This window comes from Pseudonaja textilis, chromosome 1 (assembly GCF_049901715.1).
Source record: "Pseudonaja textilis isolate UNSWEBS1 chromosome 1, rPseTex1.2, whole genome shotgun sequence".
NCBI classification, from domain to species: domain Eukaryota; kingdom Metazoa; phylum Chordata; class Lepidosauria; order Squamata; family Elapidae; genus Pseudonaja; species Pseudonaja textilis.
In genome coordinates this window covers 141,923,454-141,948,034 of record NC_141990.1, presented here as the reverse complement: position 1 = coordinate 141,948,034, position 24,581 = coordinate 141,923,454, and the positions used below count along the sequence as shown (strand labels likewise).

At 42.4% G+C, this 24,581-nt stretch overlaps 1 protein-coding gene across 4 annotated transcripts; it reads right to left on the bottom strand.

The window, feature by feature from the left end:
* Positions 1–463: 463 nt before the first annotated feature.
* Positions 464–24,151, bottom strand: UBXN2A (UBX domain protein 2A). Of its 4 annotated transcripts, XM_087918001.1 has the most exons (8): positions 24,081–24,151; positions 19,368–19,714; positions 17,530–17,580; positions 13,423–13,549; positions 5,213–5,326; positions 4,270–4,403; positions 3,597–3,755; positions 464–1,497 (listed from the first exon to the last, which is right to left on the bottom strand). In XM_087918001.1, exons 3-8 carry the CDS (start codon positions 17,568–17,570, stop codon positions 1,302–1,304), a joined length of 771 nt encoding a protein of 256 aa, XP_087774127.1. In that variant the 5' UTR covers positions 17,571–17,580; positions 19,368–19,714; positions 24,081–24,151; the 3' UTR covers positions 464–1,301. The 4 variants fall into 4 exon arrangements, with proteins under 4 accessions (XP_087774127.1, XP_087774115.1, XP_087774121.1 ...); XM_087917989.1 differs by lacking the exon at positions 19,368–19,714 and having other exon boundaries at positions 23,872–24,151; XM_087917995.1 differs by lacking the exon at positions 19,368–19,714.
* Positions 24,152–24,581: the final 430 nt, after the last annotated feature.

The following is a 24,581-nucleotide window of genomic DNA, read 5'->3' as shown; positions in this document are numbered from 1 at the left end:
CTTCCCTATGGGATTTTGTTTCTTAAATTTAGTGCCTGCTCTACACCTTTGGGATTCCCTGGCAGCTTCCCATTCACGTTACAACCAAGCTGATCTTGCTTAGCTTCTACGTCCAGATGAGACTATCCAGAACTGCCATCTGCCAAGACATTTTTTATGATGAAAGCTATGCATTTTATATGTTAAACCATCTGCCTTTGAATCAATTCAAACATGTAGTTCTCATACTGCACTTAAATCTGCTTCATTTCTTAATGGTTGCTTGAAACGTGTTCTCAAAGCTTGCTTCTATTTAGAAATCCACAGGCAGAAGGCTTGCCTTTTAAAGCCGAACGTTATTTCTCATATACTGTAGTAGGCAGACTCTTTATTCAGTGCTTCAGTCTGAAAGTTAACAACCGAAACATTCCTCAGAAGTAAAGCAGTGGAGCTGAGTTCAAAATAAATCATTCAGGACTACAGATAATGTATATCTCTTTTTTTAATGGCATAAAATGCAACTGAAATTTAGGTCTATCCATAGGTATGCCAATACAATTAAAATGGAATTATTACATGTGGAATTATTCCCACATGTACAGTCAAATGTCCCTAGGATACACTTGTCAAAATAGTAAAACCAGGACATCGTAAGCTCTGACCCTTTCATACGTGTGTGTGTGTGTGTGTGTGTGTGTGTATACATATGAAAGAGCTTGTGACATGATGCTGTCATTTGCTCCTCTGATATCCTAAAATATAAATTGGGAGACAAAAGAAACAGCCACTCCACTTAAAAACTGTACCTATGTTTTGCTGTACAAACAAAATTTATATATTAATTTACATATTATGTCAATATTATCAATAGCATTGATAGAATAAAATATATCGTATTATAACACATAAAAAGTAAGCAAAGATGAAGTCAAATTGTGCTTTCAAATTTTTTTCAACTTCAATTTTACAGAAATGTTCAAGATTTTCCCTATATGTTCCTTTCCTGGTGACAGAATGCCTAGCTCAGTAGGATTGGCTCTATTACTTTCTGCCAGGCTATTTAAAACAAACAAACAACACAGAAAAAATATTTGGGGTAGCTTTAGTTCAGCGTGCAGTACATTGCATGTCTTTTCAAAGCCCAACTGAAACCCAGGAATTACTGCTATTCCTAAGTGGAGGTGATTCAGCTAAAATCACTCAATCAATCAGTCGGATGTTCTACATTAAAAGAATCGCAACTGGGGACATATTGTGTAGTTATTGTCTTCCACTTTTCCAAGATCTTTCCTGCAACTGTTCTTTCTTTTAGGTAGAGAATGCTAGGAAGAGAAACTTCGGAAAGGCTCAGTATTATTTTTAAGTCTTTGCACAACAACAGCGTTTTTTAAGTTAGCTTCCTCTAGGGTGAGAGATTCGTTCAACAACTCTTGAAAAGGAAGTGAAGTAGTCAGTGTGAAAGGTCTTCTTCCTCGATGTCTTTGGTAGTCAATTATGAAGTCTCTGACATGGCTTATTCTAAAATGGAAAGGAACAAAAATTAAAGCCTGATATTTTAAATCAAAATTTTAAAGTACACATTTCATGGGGTCATGGCAATTAGAAGAAACTGATTTTGAGCAAATCAGGACCTTCACCAACACCACACAGGCATATTCTAAGTCTGTGATGGCGAACCTATGGCACACGTGCCACAGGTGGCACGCAGCGCCATTTGTGCCAGCACGTGAGCTGCAGGCAAACTTACCTCACTCGGCATGCACGCACCTCACAGCTGATTTTCAGCTGGTTTGAGGCCTTTTTCGGCCTCCCAAAGGCTTGAGGAAGGCTTCTGCAGGCTAAAACCTAGCTCCGTTTCATCACTTCCTGTTTTTCCGAAAATACCGGAAGTGATGAAACTAGTTTTTGGCCTGCAAAGTCTGCAGAAACCTTCCTCAAGCCTTTGGGAGGCCAAAAAAGCCCTCAAACTGGCCGAAAATCAGCTGTGAGGCACAGTGCAGGTAAGGGGCGGCATGGGTGCGTGGGTGGGGATTACACACACATGCATAGGGGGCGTGGGGGCATGCATTGCCTTCAGGGTACTGGCACGCAAGTGCGAGTGCGCAAGTACATGCAATTTTTGGCACAGGAGCCCAAAAATGTTAGCCACCACTGTTCTAAGTTCTCCTACAGCCAGCACTTTGAAGTACTTTTGTCATTACACATTTTAAGCTGCTCATTAGAAAAACAGTTCTTCCCAAATTAATGTCTTTCATGGTATGTTATGTTATGTATGAAAACATTATGGTGATGTAAGAAAAAATCTGGTCAGTTTTTTCTGACTGCAATACAATGAAAGGAGGTGCTCTAACCTCAAACAGAATGGCTATAAGCAAGATGGACTCAGCCTTCCATCCTTCTAAGGTCGGTAAAATGAGGACCCAGATTGCTGGGGCCAATATAGGCTGACTCTGTAAATCGCTTAGAGGGCTGTAAAAACACTGTAAAGTGGTATATAGATCTAAGTGCTATTGCTATATCGCATTGCATATCCAAATGAATTGTTAATCTTCCCTAGAAGACCGCTGAATCCGAACCATATGGTTAGTCATTGATAAGAAGAACAGTTTTTCTGTAGATATTAAAAGGGGGAGGATAGCCTTCCCTAGCCCGTTGTTCTGTATCTGTTGTTTTTCTATGCAGAAGCTTTAGTGTCCTGTATATGGAAGACAACATGTTTGGAAAAACCAAAGGATAGACTGTTCTTTAGCCAGAGAGTCAGTTCACTCACTGGTTTTCCAATCATGGCAATTTTGAGATATGTGGACTTCAACCTCCAGAATTCTACAGCCAGCACATCCATTGATGATAATTCTAGGAATTGAAGTGTCAACATGCCTCAAAACTGCCGTGATTGGGAAACAATGCACTAACACCTTAGAGAAAAATCATCAGTCTGGAGTAATGCAACTTCCTTCCACATGCCATGTATTTCTATCCATCCAGAAAAACACAGTTTAAAACTATTCACGTTTTGCAATACTGGATCAAATCCAGTCAGATTCCAGCATGAAAAAGCAGAAGCACAACTTTTATTAACAAATCAAAACAGTTTTACCTTACAGTAATTTGGATTGCAGCTGTGGCTTATTCAACAAAGGCTAAGCAAACTAAACCTAACATAAAAATCTTGCCACAGCAATCATTCTGATGTAAGATTTCCCCAAAGTTCTGATGCTTTGATTCGGTATGAAGCCTGTGGAAAATGAATGCAGCGTGCACTGAGGCTCATTTCTGTTCTGTCACTTTGCTTAACAAGGTGTTTTCTTTTTTGGATTTAAAAAAATACACTATCATTTTTGTGTATACTTTAACATATTTATCTAGGTTTTATCCATGTTGAAAAGTTAACGTATTTCATGGCTCAGTATTCAAAACAATGTTTTAAAGGCACTTTGGCTGTAATCTAATACTTTCTTAGAAGTATGCCCCAATGGTTGCAATAGAATTTCATTTCTGAGTAAACATTCTTAGGAAAAGCTTGGTGGGCTGTAATTTGTCTTGAAAGGAAGTAAACATCCTGTAAACTGCACAGTATAATGTCCAAAATGAATTCTGTTAACGTGATCTGTTCTTACCTATGAGAACTATTGAAGTTTTGTACTATCCGTGCTCCATCTGCTAACCAAATCTGGATTCTAGTGATAGGTTCTGAATTATTTAGCACTACTGTCGGTTTTCTCTTTTCAGTTTCTTCAACGTTTTTTTTGACTTTGGAAATTATTCTAGGTGTAGCACTGAAAAATAAAAGTTTTAATCATATGAGATTATAATGGCACTTCATTCTAGATAATTTCTTATTTATAAGCTATATAGCTTACTACTGTGTTTTCCCGAAAATAAGACTGATGGTTCTTTGGCAGTTTCTTGATTGGGGTGTTGCTTACTTGATTGTTGATCTAAAGTTAACCTTGGAATTAATCTATGCTGATCCGGGTGCTGATTATTGATGGAGAGGTGCTGGAAGGTTTTTTGTTCCCTTTTGGGCTGGTTGATTGTCTCTTTTGCATATAGTCTATAGATGATGTTAATGTCTGTGTGTCTATTCTGGTCCCTATTGTGGTTTTAAGATGAGAACTACGTATAGAAGCCTTCTTCAAAATCTAGAAATGCAGGCGCCATCTTATTCACATTACACATTCTTGGGATTTACTCAATATAGGCATAGGATTGAAGCATCAAGAAGAATGAAAGAAAGCAATCCCTTCCATTCATTTCACAACCCAGTTTCAATTACATGAAGCTGCTCACCTTCCCAATCGATACCCTGCTCCAGAGAAAGGATGAAATACTGCCTTCGGTGACGTATATAACTCATCCTTCTTATCATCCACCTTCACATCCACCTCTTCTTTGTCACAGATCTTCTGCAACTCGAAAGGCAGCTCCCTAAGAGAAATACAGACCATTTCTATACTTTCACTGGAAACACAGACTATGGTTTGGATTACTTAAAACCAGGACAGGGCGGTCTGCAACTTACAGCCATTCGTTTAGTCATTGGGTAGAAGTTACAATGGTGCTGAAAAAAGTGACATGATTTTCACACAACCACTGCAACATCCTCATGGCCATGTGATCAAAATTTAGATGCTTGACAACTGGTACGTACTTATGACAGTTGCAGTGTCCCGGGGTCATGTGATCAACTTTTGCGATCTTCTGACGAGCAAGGTCAATGGGGAAGCCAGATTCACTTAACAACTGGGTTACTAATTTAACAACTGCAATGACTCACTTAACAGACATGGCAAGGAAGGCCGTAAAAAGGAGCAAAATTCACTTAACAACTGTTTTGCTTAGCGATGGAAATTTTGCGGCTCAACTGCAGTCATAAGTCAAGGACTACCTGTATGTCACAGTCCAACATTTTGTTGTCAGGTTTTTCTCCCCATTTTTTTCATACACTGTACAAGAATGAAGCATTCCTATATACCACAAGACCATTTTTGCATTTAAATGTCATCATACTTTGGCCATTGAAACAGCCCAGCTATTCAGCAAATATATTACAAATAGACATAAAATGCCATTTTATTTGTTTGCCTTTCAAATATCTCAAAGAGGGGTACCATTAAAAAAATAAGTTTTGATTGATGCACTGTTTTGAGTAGACAGTGCATCCAAAATTTTGCCTAAACTGGGCAACTCACTACAGAGTGTAACGTGCCAACCCCATTAATACAAAGCTGACTTGCCCCTTTTTAATGGAATCCAAGAAGCGCTGGTTGGCAACATCTGTGTAACTTCGGAGTTCACCATCATTTACTGTAAACCCGTTTTTCCATAATGTAATAATTGTATCGGCCTGTAAAATGAAAACACAAATTATAGTTATATCAAGAGCTGAGCCACACCATTTATGCAATAAACTTATAGTAGTATAAACATGAGTAGTACAACTTCACGAAGATCAGTCCAAAATGCCTGTACAGACCAACATCTTCCACTTATGCCTTTTGAGGCTTGTAAATTTTCCTTCCTTCTAACCATGTCCTGTACTTCACTCACAGCTTTCTGCTTATTTATTTATTAAATGTGTAGGCTGCCCTCTCACCAATAAGGTGACTCTTGGCCACTAGCTTATCAACTTCATCCAACTGTGACTTATGGCCTCTGCTCCCCCTTAACCCATTCACCCTTTCTTCATGTATTTATTTTTTCATGGACAAACACTTTTGTATTTAATGCATTTTCCTTCCTCGCTTATTTGTTCTTGAGTCATTCTCCTGTTTTACCACAGGTCTTTCAGGAATAACCTAGTTTGGCTGCATTCAACTTACTCTTCAGTTCCTCTTGACATGTCTCATTCTAACTTCACCAAATAATATAGTGGGTGGAAGTACAGGTAGACCTCGACTTACAACCACAACTGAGTCCAAAGTATTCCATTGCAAAGCAAGACACTTACTAAAAGTGTGTTTTGCCCCATTTTACAACCTTTCTTGCCACAGTTGTTAAGAGACTTACTGCAGTTGGGTTAGTTAACATGGTTGTAGAGTGAATTTGGCTTCCCCATTGACTTGGCTTGTCAGAAATTAGCAAAAGGTGATCACATAAATATGAGTCTGAATTTTGATCACGTGATCCCAGGGATGCTGCATTGGTTGTGAGTGTTGAAAAATGGTTGCAAGTCCCTTTTTTTTCAGTTCCGCGGCAACTCTGAATGGTCACTAAATGAGTGATTGTAAGTTGAGGACTATCTGCAATCTTTTACACATTTTCTCTTCTTCAAACAAAGCATTAGCTCCTTGCAACAGACCATATACTACTCGCTATTTTTCTACCAGCATTTATTTACATGTAGTTGTCTCTTTAATGGCCACAATAGGGACCTGAATCTCAGTCATTGAGCACAGTGCTCATTCAAGTGAGACGTCAAGCTTTGCTCAACGACTACAACCTCAGCACTACTGGATGCCGTTGTTAAGTGAACTTGCAGACTGCTAAGCAAACAGAATCCCAGGTAAGGAATGCAGGGTGCCCGAGAGGGTGGGGGGTTAGGAGACGCCTAGCACTGGCCGCATACCTGTGTCCCTCTCTGCTCAGGGTTTGAAAATCCCCCCCTTACGAAATCCCAGAAAAAACATGGGACTTTCTGGGGAAGCCCGCAAGGAAATTACAAAGGGCAGTCGTGTGATTGTGTGGGGCACTTGGCAACTGGTTGTAAGCGCAAATGGATTGCCAAGAGCACAGACTGCAATCAGGTGACCGCTGGATGATAGCAGTCGTGGTACAATGTTTTATGATGGCTGGAAGGAACCTTTCTGAGGCTGCTGTTAATTCAAAAAGTTGTTAAGTGAGATTTACCTTTCTCTTAAAATGTCTCTAACTCATTCATTCGACTGTACTACACAAATTAACCTGCCTGTTGGTTTTTTTTCTGCTTTTTTTTCTTGTAATGCAACTACATCAATACATTTATTTCTAAAGTCACAGTGCTGACTGCATCATATGGTCTAGCAGCCACAGTAAATCATTCAGGATTCTCAGTCAAGAATATGACATTATGCATAAAACATATTCACACCATTACAACACACACACCTCTCACACACACACTTCAACCACCACATGTTTTTGTCTTACCTTCTGCTCAGTGTTGAGCTGTTCACTAAACTTTCTATGTATGCTCACACATACTTGACTTCCATCATATGCCACTCTTACTGCCTTCACCAATCATCCTTTCATTACATAAATAGGCAAGACATTCCTTAATTCAAGCCTATAGTATTCATTTCATCCCATACTTTCCTAACTCAACAGGCACACAGTAGCTTTCTTTTCCACATTCAAGCGCAATGACGCTTAATGACATCAAGAACACTCATCTGATCTGCACACGCTCTGGCTTCACTGTACTTCCCAAATGTTGCAATCAGAATTCTGGCAAATAGCTTTTCCAGGGACACTGACCAAATGAACCCCCTTGTAGTTTTTGCATTAATTCTTGCTACTTTCATCTTTGGTAGTAGAACAATAAGATAATTCCTCATTGTCATCTCTAGATTGGGCGTTGGTAGAAGTTACCCCGAACGCCCTTTCTATCTATGCTGCGAGAGAGCCCAGGATGGGTTGACTCCTTCCTATGACGTCATAGCTGAGTCTGTACTCAGCCCCTGGAGGAGACCCCAGCTTTGGCGAAGATACTTGACAGACTGAAAGGTGTCTCTGAAAGCACAAATGAATACAGAAATATGACTTACCCTCTCCGGATGAATCAAGGGAGGGGCTGGGCTCTCTTGTAGCATAGATAGAAAGGGCGTTCACTATAACTTCTACCCACTCCCATTCTCCTCCATGCTGCATCGAGAGCCCAGGATGGGACATACCAAAGCTTGCATGTCCATGGGCGGGTCCTTGTCTGGCTCATCACACTGACTGTGGAACCACTCGTTGAAGCACCCGTCTGCCGAAGGCTGCAGTCGCCGAGGCAAAGGCATCCAGACGGTAGTATCTGATGAAAGGAGACGGAGATATCCACGTGGCCATATGACAGATCTCCTCCAAGGATGCTTGGGTCGCCCAGGCAGCTGAAGTGGCCGCGTTTCTAGTAGAGTGCACTGTTAGACCTCGGGGAACCGGAAGGCCCGCAGCTTTGTAGGCCTGTTCAATGCAAGATCTGACCCACCTGCTAATAGTAGGAGAAGAGGCCTTGTGCCCCAATTGAGAAGGGAAAAGGAAACAAACATGGCTTCTGACTTCCTGAAAAAGGAAGTGCGCTTAATGTATATTCTAAGAGCCCTTCTTACATCTAGCGTGTGCCACTGCTGCTCTAAGTCATGGTGCGAGAGGGAGCAGAAGCCAGACAACATAATGTCCTGGAACCTGTGGAACAGGTGTTAACCTTTGGAAGAAATGAGGGGCCCAGACTGAGGACAACCCTATCATCGTGAAAGGAACAAAGGTCCTGTCTGATGGAAAGAGCAGCGAGCTCGGATACCCGCCTGGCTGAAGTGATGGAAATGGGGAACATTACCTTCAGAGTCAGGAAATGGAGAGACAATGTTCTAAGGGGTTAAAAGGGGGGCTTCGTAAGGGCATTAAGGACCTCATGAAGATCCCAGGAAGGATACCTGTGAACCACTGGGGATGCAGGTTGGAAGCCCCTTTCAAAAACCTCCTGACTGAAGGGTGATGGGATAAGAAAGGAAGCGAACCCCATGAAAGAACTGAGGACAGGGCCTCAACCTGCCTGCGTAAGGTGTTGGGGGCCAAACCTTTCTACAGATCATGCTGAAGGAATCTAAGAACCTCTGCCAACTGGGCTGAAGCAGGAAAGAGACCCTCCCTAAGGAACCCTAGGGAAGGGCCTTCCAGGTAGCATCATAGATGCACCTTGTAGAAGGTTTGCAAGATGCCAGGATAGTGATGATGACCCTTTCAGGAAGTTCAGCCACCCCTAGCTGCTGCCGCCCAAGTGCCACATGGTCAGCTTGAGCCACAGGGGCTCCGGGTCCCTTGATAAAGGGAGGTTTAGATGGGCTGGGATCCTCCAAGGAGAAGCCCCCGATAGGTTGACCAGGTCCGGAAACCAGGGCGTCCTTGGCCAATAGGGTGTCAGGAGGAAGAGCTCCACTTGTTCCTCCAACATCTTCCGAATTACTGCCGGAATGATGGGAAGTGGGGGAAAGGCATAGAGGAGACCCTTGGGCCATCTGCACCGAAGATCATTGGTCCCCTCCGCTCCCTGGCAAGGAAACCTGGTGAAGAATCTGGTGACCTGGGCGATTTGAGGAGTGGAGAAAAGATCCACCTCCGGTGTTCCAAATCTGAGGGAAAGGTCCCTGAATAGAGACGGGGGAATGGACCATTCTGCCTGGTCGACTAGGCTACTGCTGAGCCAGTCGGCCTGGGAGTTGTCGATCCTGGAGAAGTGGTCCGCCAAGATTGACAACAGGTGTTTCTCTGCCCATAACACCAACCGTAGCGCCTCTCCCATGAGGGCTCTGGATCTCGTCCCCCCGTGCCGGCTGACATGAGCTATGGCAGCCATGTTGTCCATAAGGACTAGAACATGAGAGCCGGTCACTGAGTGCCTGAAATGCTTGAGAGCTAGAAAAATGGCTCTGAGCTTTAGCCAATTTATGGGAAGGGCCAGCTCTGACCTGGACCAAGGTCCTGAGCTATCTGGCCACGCACATGGGACCCCCAAGCCAGGAGGCTGGCATAGGTGGTTATCACTAGCCTGTCTGGGACCCTGAAAGGGAGTCTCTTCCAGATTAACGGGGAACACCACCAATTGGGAGATCTCCGGATTTGTGGCGGGAGCGGAACCTTGATGGATGAGAGGCTGGTTCCTGTTTGTTGGTAGGGAAGCAGGAACTATTGGAGGACAGGAGTGGAAAAATCCGTGGCTCTTGAGATATGACAGGGTAATCTGCAGATCCCGATGGGCTGCATGGATGGAGGAGGACAGAATCAAAATGTCGTCCCAGTAGCAGAACGCAGAGATGCCATCAATGCTGCCAGAACCTTCGTGAAGACCCCTGAAGCCGATGAGAGGCCGAAGGGAAGTGCTTGATATTGGTAATGGGTATTCTGATAACGGAGAAACTGGCGATGATGAGGCCAAAAGGGGATGTAGAGGAAGCCTCCATGAGATCAATGGAAGAGAGGAGATCGCCCTCCCGAACGTTCTCTAAAATAGAATGCAGAGTCTGCATTTTAATTTGTCTATATTTTACAAATTGGTTGAGAATTTTTAGAATCAGGATGGTTTGCCAACCCCCTGAGGCTTTGGGAACAATGAAAAGGCGAGAGTAAAGCCGACATCCCCGCTGAGAGGGGGGAACAGGTTGAATAGCTCGGATTTCAAGAAGGTGTTGAATGGCCTGTTTCATGAGGTCTTGCCTTGAAATGTCCCGAGAAACAGGCCAGCTCAAAAAAAATATTTTTTTTTCTTTTTTTCGCCCCCCTTTTGGGTTGGCATTAGAAAGTCCAATTGTAACCCTGACCTAATAGTGCAGAGCACGCACGCATCCATCGTTGACTCCTCCCATTTGGAGGCAAAGAAGGCTAGGTGACCTCCGATGGGTGGGGAGAACGAGGGATTACTTAGAGCGACGGAAGGAATGAGCTCCACCCCCCCGAAAGGGCCGTTTACCAGTAGAAGGTTGTTGCCTGCCAGATGCTTCCGCACGTTGGTCTTGGTGTTGGGGAGTATGGCCTCTGAGACTGGGGAAAGCGGGATGAGGTCTCCGCTCGAAAAGCAGGAGGGCGATAAGGAGCAGGGCGATAGTTGTCTCTCTTCCCAGAGGAAGAGAGAATTTTATGTTTATCTCTGGTTTCGATGAGATAAGGTTCCAGAGCATCGCCAAAAAGCTTATCACCCGCGAATAGAACTGAAGCCAGCTTCCATTTACGGTGTGACTCCGCCTGCCAATTTCTGAGCCATAACAGTCTTCTTGCTGCTACTGGAGATGCCATGCCCCTAGATGCAAATTTGGCGGAATTGAGAGTGGCATCTGCAGTGAATTCCGCTGCTGCGATAATCTTATTAAGGTCTTGGTGAGACCGAAGGTCAGATGTAGGCAATCTATTCTGGAGTTGGTGTAGCCACCGTATGGATACCCTCGTGAAAAAAGGATGCTGCTGTTGAAGGCCGAACAGCTCATGCAGAGCCAGAATGTCCACAGAATGCCAGGGCATTGTCCAGGGCTGCGCTGACGTTGTAGAAACGCTTATCCAGAGAAGATGGCCGAGGACCTGCCGAAGGGGAAGCGCACTGTTCCTTGACCACGTCCAGGAGCAAAGTGGGAGAAGACAAAACCCCTGCATGCACTACAGGCTTGGAGAACAGCGTGTCTCCCTGGCTAGAGGGATTTCCTTGTGGCTCGGGAGCCACTTCCTCTGGCAACAGCTTGGCAGTGACCAAGGCCTTGCTGAGTAATGGCCTGAAGAGGATTGAAGACCAATGCAGAGGATGTCTGCTCTGGGCGAGAGTCCTCTTCCTCTGAAAGATTTTGGTCAAAGGTCTCGCCCTGAATCAGGGTGATGAGGCAGGGAACTTATAGATTGAGAAGGGAGAAGGGCCTGAACCCTTTCCAGAGATCGAAGAATTTGCTTGAAGCCTTCAGCCAATCCCTGCCTAATGGCCAATGAGACAACATCTTGGATATTCCCTGGTTTATGCTCAAAGGTAGAGGCAGAAGGCTGAAGGCCTGCTGCTGTGGGAGTGAAGCTGGCTTCAGGCCTAGATTGAGAAGAGGTTCAAGGCCTGGAGGGAGTGGGTGGAGCATAGGGCACAGAAGCCTATTGGAAATAAGGCCCAGATCTGCTTAGATCCTGAGGATCATATTGTACTGCCAAAGCCTCAGGAGATCAGGATGGAGGATGGAAAGGCTCAAGATAACTTCTCCTCCCCTGGGAGGGCTTGGCTGGGCCCACGGGTATCACCTGAAACCTGCTATAATTACACTCCCTTCTGTTGAATAGTTTTGTTGAACTGCCTCTCTAGGGCTGCATGTCTGCGCTTTTCTGCCCTCAGCCTGAGTTGCCTTCTTAGGGTCTAGAGCCTTAGCTCTGATTTTAGCAGCCACCTCCCTCTGGACCAATTGGGTGCGTTGCCTACATCTTTTTCTCTCATTGGGCTTAAGAGACTGCTCCGCTGCAGGGGAAAGCTCTGCCTGACCCTTATCTTGCTCCATTGTAGAATAAAAGGCTCTTGCGATGGAAAGAAACTGTTTGTAAATTTTTCTATTAAGCCCCTTAGGGTATAAATGGCCCCTGGGCTTACAATATGGCCGCTCACCTCGTGGTGGAAGGCTTCAATCCAAGATGGCCACTGACTATGGGAAACAGGCTCCGAGATCGAAGAGCCCCGAGCGAAGTCAGCAAGGGAAAGGGCAGCCTCTGGCCACACAATCAGCTGGCTGATGCTGTTATCAGTTTGCCGATCGCTGTTTTAGGCTGCTCAATCCGTAGGCATGGGGGAGGTCTACAGAAGCTGCCCATCTTGCCTGAACAGCACTCTGGCAACGCTGCTCCCAACGCTGCAGGAGAGTCCTGCTCTCCTGGAAGAGCAGCTGCCCTGGGAGCCGCTTGAAGCAAGGAAAAAAGGTACTGAAGATCGCTGGTGAGTGCTGTCTAACAGAACGCTTTCAGAGACACAGCTACTGACTGAAAGGAGCTGAGTCAAAAGCTGAGGTCTCTCCCGGGGGCTGGCTTTTATATCTTAGTACAGACTCAGCTAAATGACATCATAGGAAGGAGTCAACCCATCCTGGGCTCTTGATGCAGCATGGAGGAGAAGCACTTGTTCGCAAACATTCTGAACACCAGCTATTTAATCATAATCTGACCCAAGTCAGAATCCAAACAGCACAAAAGTCCAAGCTGCAGTATATTTCAGCCTTTTACTTGGCAAAATCTTTGCTGTGCACACCTCAGCTTAACTTTTTCCTCTTTATCTTTTTTTTTTTCCTACTTCATGTTCCTTTCTTTTTTGACTGTTAGTTGATTTCAGGGGGAAATGCTACTGCCTAAATAAAAACTGCTATGATTTTTAAATAACTACCATGTCTTCAAACCAATGGTGGTATTCGGCGGGTTCTGCCTGGTTCTGGAGAGCCGGTAGTGGCAATGAGCAGTGGAGACCGAACCGGTTCTCTTTGCTGCTCTGTGGTTGGCCCACCCGCCTGCCCAGGCTCCCACACTCACTTTCATGGCCAGAATTCAAAGCGCAGCTACTATTCGGCAGCTGCTGCAGCGACCAACATTGTGCAGGCTTGCTGGAGGCAAGTTAGAACGCCTCTGCGCCTGCGCAAAGTGCGTGTTTGGCGTGCGCGTGCATGCAAAGTGTGTGCATGCGCGCAAAGCGCGGCCACCAAGCCACGCCCACTGAACCGGTGGCAACTTTATTTGAATACCACCACTGCTTCACACCCCGCACCCATTTACCTTAGCCTGCTCTGAGCATACGGCCCCAATTTTCTGAGCTTCTTCAAAAAGGTTATCAACACAATCATCATAATTATTCTGCTTTGTACCATTCTGAATTCTGTCATCAGTTTTGGGTTGGCAAATCCTGCAAAGTAAGATGGAAAGCTCACATAAAATGTATTGTTTAAATTAAACATAGCCTACAGGTTATGTTTGATAAATTTGCTTTTCACAGAACTATTAAAACATTTCAGAATGCGTCCATGTGTACTATATTTTTAATAGCCCTTAGTTTAATAAGACAATTCCAGATCAATCCAACCACGAAGGAGTAATTTCTCAATTCCAAATACAGTTCTGATAATCATGAAATAGTCACATTGGAAAAGGCCAATCTAGCATCATGAAAACACATCTCTGCCTCTCTCTCTCTCCCCTCTCTCTCCTCCTGTCCCCCCCAACTTACCTCGCAGGATTGTTTTGAGAAAAATAGGAGGCAGGAGTATTATATATATTCACTTCCCTGAGTTATATAGAAAAAGGAGAAGATAAAAATCCCCTCCTCCTCCTCCAGTAAGACAAACAGAACCTTCTACATCACACACAACTGTCCCTCTGTCGTCTAGTTTAGTGTGCCATTTGTTAGACCAGCATTTCTTTTATAGAGAACTAAAATTAAGCTAAGAAAACATGTGGGTTGTAGTACTGCAGGATTACAAATATTTCTACTGGGGTTAAAAAAAAAAGTTATTTGCCACTGTTGATAGATCTGGAATGAAGTGCCTTCACCTTCTTCCATGTTCTGAGTGGGGTGCTTCTAAAACAACAGCTGTTAAAGAGTTCAAACTTTTGTCTGAAATACGTATGTGGCTTCACAGTATTGGAATCAGCACCACCACTGCCATTCAGCCCTTCGCCAAGAAAGGAATGACAAAAGGCTAGGCAGCATGGAACCCCAGAAGACTCTCAGCTCCAGTAAGTAACTTGTGGCCTGTGCTGTGTGTTAGTGCTACCTGTTGAACAACCCCACTCTTTCTTACCTGACACTTGAACCATACTTCAAATCTCTGGCTGCTGTTACCAGTTGATAATACAGTGAATGCTAAGCATTTTCTACTCCAGTGACTGCAATGGATGTTGGCTGTATCAGCTGGACAGTCCTACTGGAAGTTTCCTGCAAGATATCGTGCTTCTTTGTGGATTACAGACCGTGGCTGGAAGCCTTGCTCAGTTAATTTGAGATCCCTATCTCCATCTTATTTAAAAGGACATAATCGTGTTAATTGCTGGAACTGCTTATTTACCGAAGTGGTGTTTCTAAGGATGTTGAGAAGATCTGTCATTTCATGTTAATTTTTAATTTGTCTCCAAGACACTGCATATGGCAGTCTCTGGTCTCCTAATATATGATGTAGGGTGTCTGATAATCATTCAAGCTGTCAGCCTATCTACCACAGCTTTCTTAACAGCTTATCATCTCACTATAACACCATATAAAGAAGCAATTATCCTGATTGAAAAAGATTGAAGTTTCATTTATTAAAACAGTGTGACACAATGAAGCAAGAGAATCCTCTTAAATTTGCTTGCTATCATATGTACAATCAAAGAAATAGCAAGAAAATATTTCCTTCTCCTAGAAAATATAGTTGCAGTTATCAAGGGGATGGAAACATGATCTATCTTTTCTTATATGCAGAATTGTTTTTTTTTTAAAATGAAACCTTCTCTACCCAAATCTTCAGCCAAGAGCAGCTCCATTCTTTAATGGCAAGTATAACTCAATAATTTATTATGGAGGAGAAGAGTTAATAATTACTCCAATACAAATTATATCACTTGCAGCTGTAGCAACCTGTTCACTCAGGACTGTAGAAAGCACTGAAAAGGAAATCTACTGCTCTGAAAAAAACATTTAAAAGTCAGCTGAACAATAAATACAAGAAACAGAAACCTTGCCTAAAGAAACCTTTTTCATTCTGATGCCATTCCCATTCTGATTAAATACAGTCTATCAGAAGTCAATTTATACAGTCTTCAGCATTATGAGATTGTGAGCATTGAAGCCCCAGAAATTTACAGGACACCAAATTGGGGAATGCTAGACAAGTCATGTTTAGCACACAACAGCCTAACAATCTAAATTTTAAAAGCAACGTTAGAACATAACAAGAAGGAATCCTTACGCTATCAATGCAATCACCATGTTTTCTAATCCTCAAAAATTTCAATTCTTACCTATTTCAAAATCTTACCTCTTTCTAGATTTAAGTACTTAATCCTTGCTTAACTGTAAAAGTAATTACACAACTGCTCCTGCACTTAGGACCATTGCAGTGTCATGTGATTACCATTTGCAAGCTTCACAAGTGGCTTCTGACAAGTATAATCAATAATAAAGCTGGCAGTAAAATCGTGAATTGTGGTTACACAACAACTCACTTAATGACGTAGTGTGACTCATTTAACAACCAAATGGGAAGTGATGGTCCATTGCAGTCACATGATGTCTCTCTTAGTGACAAGACTTACTGATCCCAAATGTGGTTGTTCAGTGGATATTACTGTATCTACAGAAAACTTGATTGCTTCTGGGACACAAAAACCTCTGTACACTTTATCTCTTCTGTGCATATAAAACAAATACACATAGAATTCTACCCTCCACTCCCTCTCACCTGTTTTTTTAAACATGCACTGATACTCCAGCAGTTTTTTCAGAGATTCACACAGTGCAGAACTCTGCTGCTTGGAAATACTCATGATAAGCTACCACTATGTGCTACTAGGAGGGGAAAAGATAAAGACTTAGACTGAAAACAGGCACTAGCATGGCATCAAGTTGACAGACTAAAGTGTCTTGAATTTAAAATGTCTTAAATTGGAAATGAATAGTTCCAACTCCCCAGAAGTATTCTGAGCTTCAAATGGCTCCATTTGGAACTGATATAGCATACTAAGCCCAAAACAGGATCTTTTCAAGCTCAGAATAATGTCTGGAAATAATTCTGGAAGACGGCCACCAAGGCTGGAACAACCCTACTCCGAACTTGAAACAGCTGTTTTAGAATCAAATGCTTTTCACACTTCTATCATAAATTCTTTGGAATACAACTATTTGATTAGGACTGTACAATAAAAGAGAGGCTTCCGTCTGTATTCACAAGTTTACAAGAATCTTTGCATCTGGGCAACTCCTTTTGATTTCTGTGGAGTTAATTTTTCTTCTGTAGTTATTTGGAACACTCATCCCATCATGTAATGTGTTAAATTACAATTCTGGATGAAGTATCTTCTTCAGGGGTGGAATTCAAATTTTTAACAACCGGTTCTGTGGGCGTGGCTTAGGTGGTGGGTGTGGCTTGGTGATCATGTGACTGGGTGGACATGGATTGGTGGTCATGTTATTGGTTGGGCGTGGCCAACTCAATATCACTCACATCAAGGCACGCATCTCCTCACCTGGCCTCTCATGACTGTAGGAATGCTGCAACAGTCATAAGTGTGAAAAATGGTCATAAGTCACTTTTTTCAGTGCCATTGTAACTCTGAATGGTCACTCCACACAAGCAAAGTACCAGCAAAGGAGGGGGAAAAAACTCCAGAGAAGTTCCTGAGACAGGAAGTCCAGTCCTGCCAAGAATGTAATAAGGGTTAACGGAGAGGCAGTTTCTGTAAGCAACACCAGAATGTTTCCTTCCTGCCTTCCTTACAGGATTAGGCCAGTAATTTCTTCTAACAACCGGTTCTCCGAACTGCTTAGCATGTTAACAACTGGTTCTAGCGAATAGGTGCGAATCTGTAGTATCCCACCCTGATCTTCTTCTAATGAGCCTTGCTATTGATTTTTGATATCTTGTCATTAGGCTAAAGAGTAATTCTTCCATCAAAATATCTTCCTCCTCCAAAACTGAAAGCAGTTAACTCTGAAAAGCCCTCCAAAACAGCCAACTTAGTGGCAGCTAAAAGCTTCAGAAGACTGAAGCATCTGCTTAAACCTTTATTCTACTCTATACAATGCTAATAGTAGCTCCATACCTTACACAGTAAATTAGCGGAAACATATGATTGAGTTCTTATTAGGTTTATTAATAAGCAATTATCAAACCAGTAACATCTACCTACCATTCTGGATTCAAGATTTCAATCTTGTCAAGTTCTTGCATTTTCTTCCCCCTAATGTTAAAACAAAGTATTTCCATCATGAAAGAGAACAACTTTTCTAATTCCCAAACATAAGCCAGTTAGTTACATGCCTAAGTATTCCTAGGCAGGAGGTGGGCAAGTTTCTTCCCAATTCACAAAGTGCAGGTAGTCCTCGACTTACAAGAGTTCGTTTACTGACCATCTGAAGTTACAATAGCACTGAAAAAAAGTGAGTGATGACCCTTTTTCATATCTATAACCATTGTAGTGGTTGTACAATCATGGATCTGTGATCTAAATTCAGATGCTTGGCAACTGACTCATATTTATGATGGTTGCAGTGTCCCAGAGTCATGTGGTCGCCTTTTGACACCTTCCTGCAAGCAAAGTCAAATGGGGCAGCCAGATCCACTTAACCATCGTGTAACTAACTTAACAACTGCAGTGATTCACCTAACAATAGTGGCAAGAAAGGTTGGCAAATGGAGCAAAATTCACTGAATTTCTCAAATGTTTCACTCAGACACAGGAAGTTTTGGTGTCAATTTTGGTCGTAAGTCGAGGACTACCTGTATTTGTTCTGGAGTAAAAGGGCAGCCCCTGGTGGTTGCTAACTATACAAAGAACCAGACTCCCTTTCCCTAGTTTAAACTGTCAACAAAAGTCAAATTGCCCAATGTTGGGAGGCATCCCGGTACTTCAAAGGGCACCTTCAATGCAGCTAAAATTCCAGTTCATAAAATATAGATTAAAGAATGGAGTAAAATAGAATACTAAAGGAAACTAGCATAGTGATAGATGATATTCGTGTAAATTATTATTCCAAATAACAATACTGTTCTGTTTGTATTTTACAAATATAAGCTTCCTTTCCTTTCTTTTTCAAAGATTGAAATATCTTATATTTGTACTTATAATTTTTTCTTCTTTTTTAATAAGAAACAGTTGATTTTTCTTTTTTCTTTTTCTCTCATTCTATGCTGCCTTCACCTATGCAAGCGTAACTACTGTATATCCATGGTTAATTTTGTTTCAAAGATTCCAGACATGCTGTAATTATGAGACACGCCAATTTCCCCTATTAGAACACCAATAGTTCATTCAGAAAAATATATATACAAGTGAAACTCGAAAAATTAGAATATTGTGCAAAAGTTCATTTATTTCAGTAATGCAACTTAGAAGGTGAAACTAATATATGAGATAGACTCATTACATGCAAAGCAAGGTAGTTCAAGCTGTGATGTGTCATAATTGTGATAATTATGGCTTACACCTCATGAAAACCCCAAATCCACAATCTCAGAAAATTAGAATATTGTGAAAAGGTTCAATACTCTAGGCTCAAAGTGTCCCACTCTAATCAGCTAATGAAGCCATAACACCTGCAAAGGGTTCCTGAGCCTTTAAATGGGCTCTCAGTCTGGTTCAGTACGAATCACAATCATGGGAAAGACTGCTGACCGGACAGTTGTGCAGAAAACCATCATTGACACCCTCTATAAGGAGGGAAAGCCTCAAAAGGTAATTGCAAATGAAGTTCCCAAAGTGCTGTATCAAAGCACATTAATAGAAAGTTATATGGAAGGGAAAAGTGTGGAAGAAAAAGGTGCACAAACAGCAGGGATGACCGCAGCCTGGAGAGGATTGTCAGGAAAAGGCCATTCAAAAGTGTTGGGGACTTTCACAAGGAGTGGACTGAGGCTGGAGTCAGTGCATCAAGAGCCACCACACACAGACGGATCCTGGACATGGGTTTAAATGTCGTATTCCTCTTGTCAAGCTGCTCCTGAACAACAACGTCACAAGCATCTTACCTGGGCTAAAGAAAAACAGAACTGGTCTGTTGGTCAGTGGTCCAAAGTCCTCTTTTCTGGTGAGAGCAACTTTTGCATCTCATTTGGAAACCAAGGGCCCAGAGTCTGGAGGAAGAATGGAGAGGCACGTGTTGCAAGATGCTTGAAGTCCAGTGTGAAGTTTCCACAGTCTGTGTTGATTTGGAGAGCCATGTCATCTGCTGGTGTTGGTCCAATGCGCTTCATTAAGTCCAGGGTCAACACAGTCATCTACCAGATGATTTTGGAGCACTTCATGCTTCCTTCTGCAGACAAGCTTTATGGGGATGCTGAGTTCATTTTCCAGCAGGACTTGGCACCTGCCCACACTGCCAAAAGCACGAAAACCTGGTTCAATGCCTGTGGGATTACTGTGCTTGACTGGCCAGCAAGCTCGCCTGACCTGAACCCCATAGAGAATCTTGGCATTGCCAAGAGAAAGATGAGACATGAGACAGAACAATTCAGAAGAGCTGAAGGCCGCTATTGAAGTATCCTGGTCTTCCATAACACCTCAGCAGTGCCACAGGCTGATAGCTTCCATGCCACGTCGCACTGAGGCAGTAATTGCTGCAAAAGACGCCCAAACCAAGTACTGAGTACATATGCATGCTTATACTTTTCAGAGGTACGATATTGTTCTATGTATAATCCTTGTTTTATTGGTTGCATGTAATATTCTAATTTTGAGATTGTGGATTTGGGATTTTCATGAGCTGTAAGCCATAATCATCTCAATTATGACAAATCATGGCTTGACCTACCTTGCTTTGCATGTAATGAGTCTATCTCATATATTAGTTTCACCTTTTAAGTTGCATTACGAAATAAATGAACTTTTGCATGATATTCTAACTTTTCAAGTTTCACCTGTATATACATGCTGGCTTATTAAAAGTACATATTTAGCCTATTGCAATAAAATAGTTCTTTATATAGTGCATATACAGTAGTCCTCATTTAGCAGCAGAATTGGACTAGCAACTTGGTTGCTAAGTGAAACCACAATTGTGTTTATGATTGAACTTCACTTTTCTTTTACCTTACAGACCTGTGAACATCATAAATGTGGTGACTGGTGACTTTTTCATTACTGTTATAACTGCAAAGTTGCTAACTGAATACTGCTTATAGTTCAATTACGGAATTTTTTTTATTAAAACATATAATAAAGGTAATAAATTCTGATGGCTTCACATAATGTATGTACCACAAGGCTGTGGTTGACTGCCAGTCATGATAGCTAACATGCTGTGAAAAATTATTTGCCCTCTTTTAGATTTGCTGATTTACCTATATTGCCAAATATTTTCTGCCCTATCCTAATGATAGGAACCTGAGTAAATAAATAACGTCAAAGTTGTGCAACTGTATCTTTTATTTCATAAACAAATGTTGTATAATAGGTAATATTCTAGCATGAACAAGTAATTGCCTCCTTAGATTCAGTAACTGCTTGTAAAGTCCTTTAGCTGAAATAACTGCAATCAAGCCTACTTTTTATAACTGATGGTCTATTGCTCGCATCGCCATGGGTAATGGTGCCCTATTCCTTCACTGCAGTTACTTGAACTCTGTAGCATTTGAGGTTTTGCAACCATGATCTGCGTGATTCAGGTCTTGCTACAACATTTCTATAAGGTTCAGGTCTGGAGTTTAACTTGGCCATTGTAAAACACTGAAGTTACTTTTCTTCATTTGTTCTCTTGCATGTTCAGGATCATTGTCCTGCTGCATGATCAACATTTTTGTTTGCTGACAGACAAAAATTCTATAAAATTCTGATAGAAAACCAAATTCAAGATTCCTTCAGTGATGGTATGTCATTCCTTTCCTGAGGCAGCAAAGCATCTCCAGATCATACATATTATCTTCTCTGTTTGATAAGCGTGTTGGTATATGATTCTTATTGTGGAACAGAGTGTTTGCTTTCTAATTGAATAGCATCTATGTAACTCCCAAGGTTCATTTTTTACTATTTTCCATGTCCCTCCAGAAATCCAAATGCTTTTTAGCAGTAACCTGATCCCTATATAAATCTACAGACTGTTGTTGGATTCTTTGTGACTTCAAAGATTATTTTATGCTGCTCTCAGAGTAATTTTGGCAGGATGGACAAAAATCTGAAAGGAGCAAATATTTCTTCACATAATTATACTGTGTGAATATATAAGCAGATAGATAAAAGTGAAGAAACTGCTTTGTTAACCATGGGGGGAAGGTAAGTAATACAATGCAATAATAGCAGTAATGAAGTTTCAGTAATTCTAATGTATTTATTATAACATCTTTATCCTACATTTTTCTAAGAAACAACATAGCTTTCAATGGGCCTTTCTTATGTTTACATGTGCATTATCAGCCCTATAGGCAAGACTGAAAGAGAATAACTGGCCTAAAGTCACATTACATAGAAACAAATTACGCTGGCACCATAATTCCTAAATTTCCAAGCCAATATTGTCTGTCCATTGTTCAGGTACTTATAACATGCAAAGCCATAATGAAGTTTCTTGGTTTTAAATTAGAATATGTGAATTAAGCCACCCTATTTTGAAAATAATGGTTTATAACTGAACATATTTTGTAAACCTATCCAATGATATGTTGTTAAATCATAGCTAGGGACTTCAGTGCAAGGCAGTCATGATTTGTTTATTCAGTAAATATGGTAAGCCAAACTGTCCAAGTATCTTGTTATAAAGTAGCCAAAACCAATCAATCACACTAGCTAAATTCTATCCATGGAACTACTTTTAAGATATTTGATTTATACTCTGCCCTTCTAATCTGGTTTCTAATCAGTATTATCAGAAGCTGCTGAGAAGCCCAGGAGTGTGACCAGATCTCCATACAGTTTTCTGGTACAGGATACCATGACAATGAAAGAAATGTCAGTACTGTATCTCAACTAAAGTCCAGAAAACCCATGGCTTCTAAAAATGTCACTGTATGCAGGGGTTAAATGATTTCTGACAAATTTGCAAACAGACATATCCAAAGCCCTATTTTTCTAATAAGATTAGTGCATTTTTTGGGGCATCAAGAAACACAGAAGGCACTACTGCGCTGAAGAAAAAGGATGAACTGCACCCAGTTAACAAGAAACAAATGTACAATGGTTTTTTGGTACCAAAGGTGCTGAGGTTCACATAATATGAATACTGTAGAAGGAGATAAAGAGCAGGAGGCTGATGATACTTTAATCTATTTGTAACACAGCACAAAATAAGCAGTCCTATATCTCAACAATCCAAACATACTGATAATAACAATTGATAGAGCAAAAATGAAGGGACGTGCTGTAATGTAAGCTATTGTTTCTTAATCTTTTGTTGTTGTTAGTTGCAAAGTCATGTCCTCCACCCCATGGACCACATTCCTCCAGGCCTTCCTGTCCTCTACCATCCTCCCATTTAAGCTCAGGCCTTCTGCTTCAGTGACTCCATCCAGCCACTTCATTCTGTTTTTTTCTCATTCTGTTTTTTTTCCTCATTCTCAGCCACCCCCTTCTCCTATTGCCCTCAATCTTTCACAATCTTATTTGAATCTTAAAGCTGCAGTTCCAGCTTTAAAACAAACACTTGTCAAGGATCTTTATCCCTGGGTCAGTTGTTATTTCCCAAATGTTACCATCTTACTCTCCTAGTCCCTCACTGTCAATGTCTAACACAACACACAATCAACTTAACCATAGTTTACTGAAGAAATCCAGCTCCTTGGGTTTGCAGATCTACCTAATCAGATCTTGTCTAATTTATAATTTATCACATTTTCCTGTAGCACGATGTGGAATTCACGTCGAAACCAATGATTTTTAAGTATTTAATGAGGATACTGAAGGTATTTCTCAATATGGATTTTCTTTTTCCTCAGGAGAGGTATTTTTGCTTTACTCCGGAAGAACAGAAATCAGAAAGGACTTGGACGCTTTGGTCTAAAAATACCATACAGTATGAGCTCCTCGGAGGTTACTTCGAAGTGACGAACGGAATGAACTGAATTAATACATGCACTGAATTAATACATGGCAAAGGAACGGGGCCAGGAGATTGGCACGCGCGTACTTACTGGGCTGCGCTAACTTTTGGACGCGTATTACTATTGGACGCGCGTATTGTCGTCCAATAAAGCACAACTGGGTACCGGCCAAAGCCACACAAACATTGTGGTTTAGCACGGTCTGGCCCTCAGCCAAACTATACTTTGCAGACTCAGCATCCTTTTTTTTTTAAAGAACTTGCGTTGACCGCGAAAAATTACAGCGCTTTTGGGCAGCGCTAGTAAAAACGTCCGCGCCACCGGGGCGCCTTCTCGTAGAAACCGCTTAAGTTTGGGCTCGGCGCCCAAAACGCCCGACTTCCCTTCCCTTCCCCAACCCATCCCCGAAATCAAACTGCTGCTTGTCCTGCCTCCCCGCGAAAGCCTCCACTCCCGGCCTTCCCACGAGTGTGGGGAGAGAAGGCTCTTCCCTCCTTCACGCAACTTGATCCAACCCGTCAACTCTCCGAGGTGCCGAGTCACGCTTCCCGCTCGACGGGAGGCCACTCTCCGCTTTCCGGCGCTAACTTTGGCGCTCCTGGGCTTTCTTTGCATAAAGGGCTCGAGACTCCCCCGCCAATTCCGCTCCAAGCTGCGGCAGGCCCTGGCTTGCTTTTCCAGGGCCGGTGCGTCGCTCCCTCCGACAAGACTCACCTACTTCCCCTCCCCAAAGGGGAGAAAGCGGCGGCCGCCACGCTGCGCGATTTGGAACCGATTGCGTGAAGGCCCGATTGCGACCAGCGCGTCGGGCAAGGGCTCTTTTCCCGCCCATAGAGGGGAGGACCTTGCTGCCTCTTCTTGAACCGGAGGGAGGAGCGGACTGGAACGTTTTGGCGGCTTCTGGAAGCGGTGTCCCTGCTGCTTTGTTGCCCTTGTTAGCTGTAGTAGGAGCGGGAGTTGAGTGCTCCAGCGGCGGAGTTTGGCTACGCTTACGGAGAGATGCGACAGCAACAGCTCAGCTATCGGAAATCGTCTGCCTGCTCTCCTAAATACAAATAAGCTGGGAGGAAGCCCCGTGGAGCACGGCGGTGTTGTCTTTTGAGAAAAGGGTTCAGACCGTACAAGTTTAGATAGTAAAGCAATTTTCTTTTCTTTTCTTTTTTTTAAAAATGCATTTTTAATCTGTGTCTGCCTTCACGGAAAAAAAAAAGTGAT

Excerpts from the sequence above, each read along its gene's own strand:
- UBXN2A (XM_087917989.1), bottom strand. The coding sequence starts at position 23,981 with ATGCAAAGAAAGCCCAGGAGCGCCAAAGTTAGCGCCGGAAAGCGGAGA. Across the intron at positions 4,404-5,212 it reads ATTCCATTAAAAAGGGGCAA|CTGCCTTTCGAGTTGCAGAA; the intron begins GTCAGCTTTGTA and ends TCTCTTAGGGAG. Across the intron at positions 1,498-3,596 it reads AACTTCAATAGTTCTCATAG|AATAAGCCATGTCAGAGACT; the intron begins GTAAGAACAGAT and ends TTTCCATTTTAG.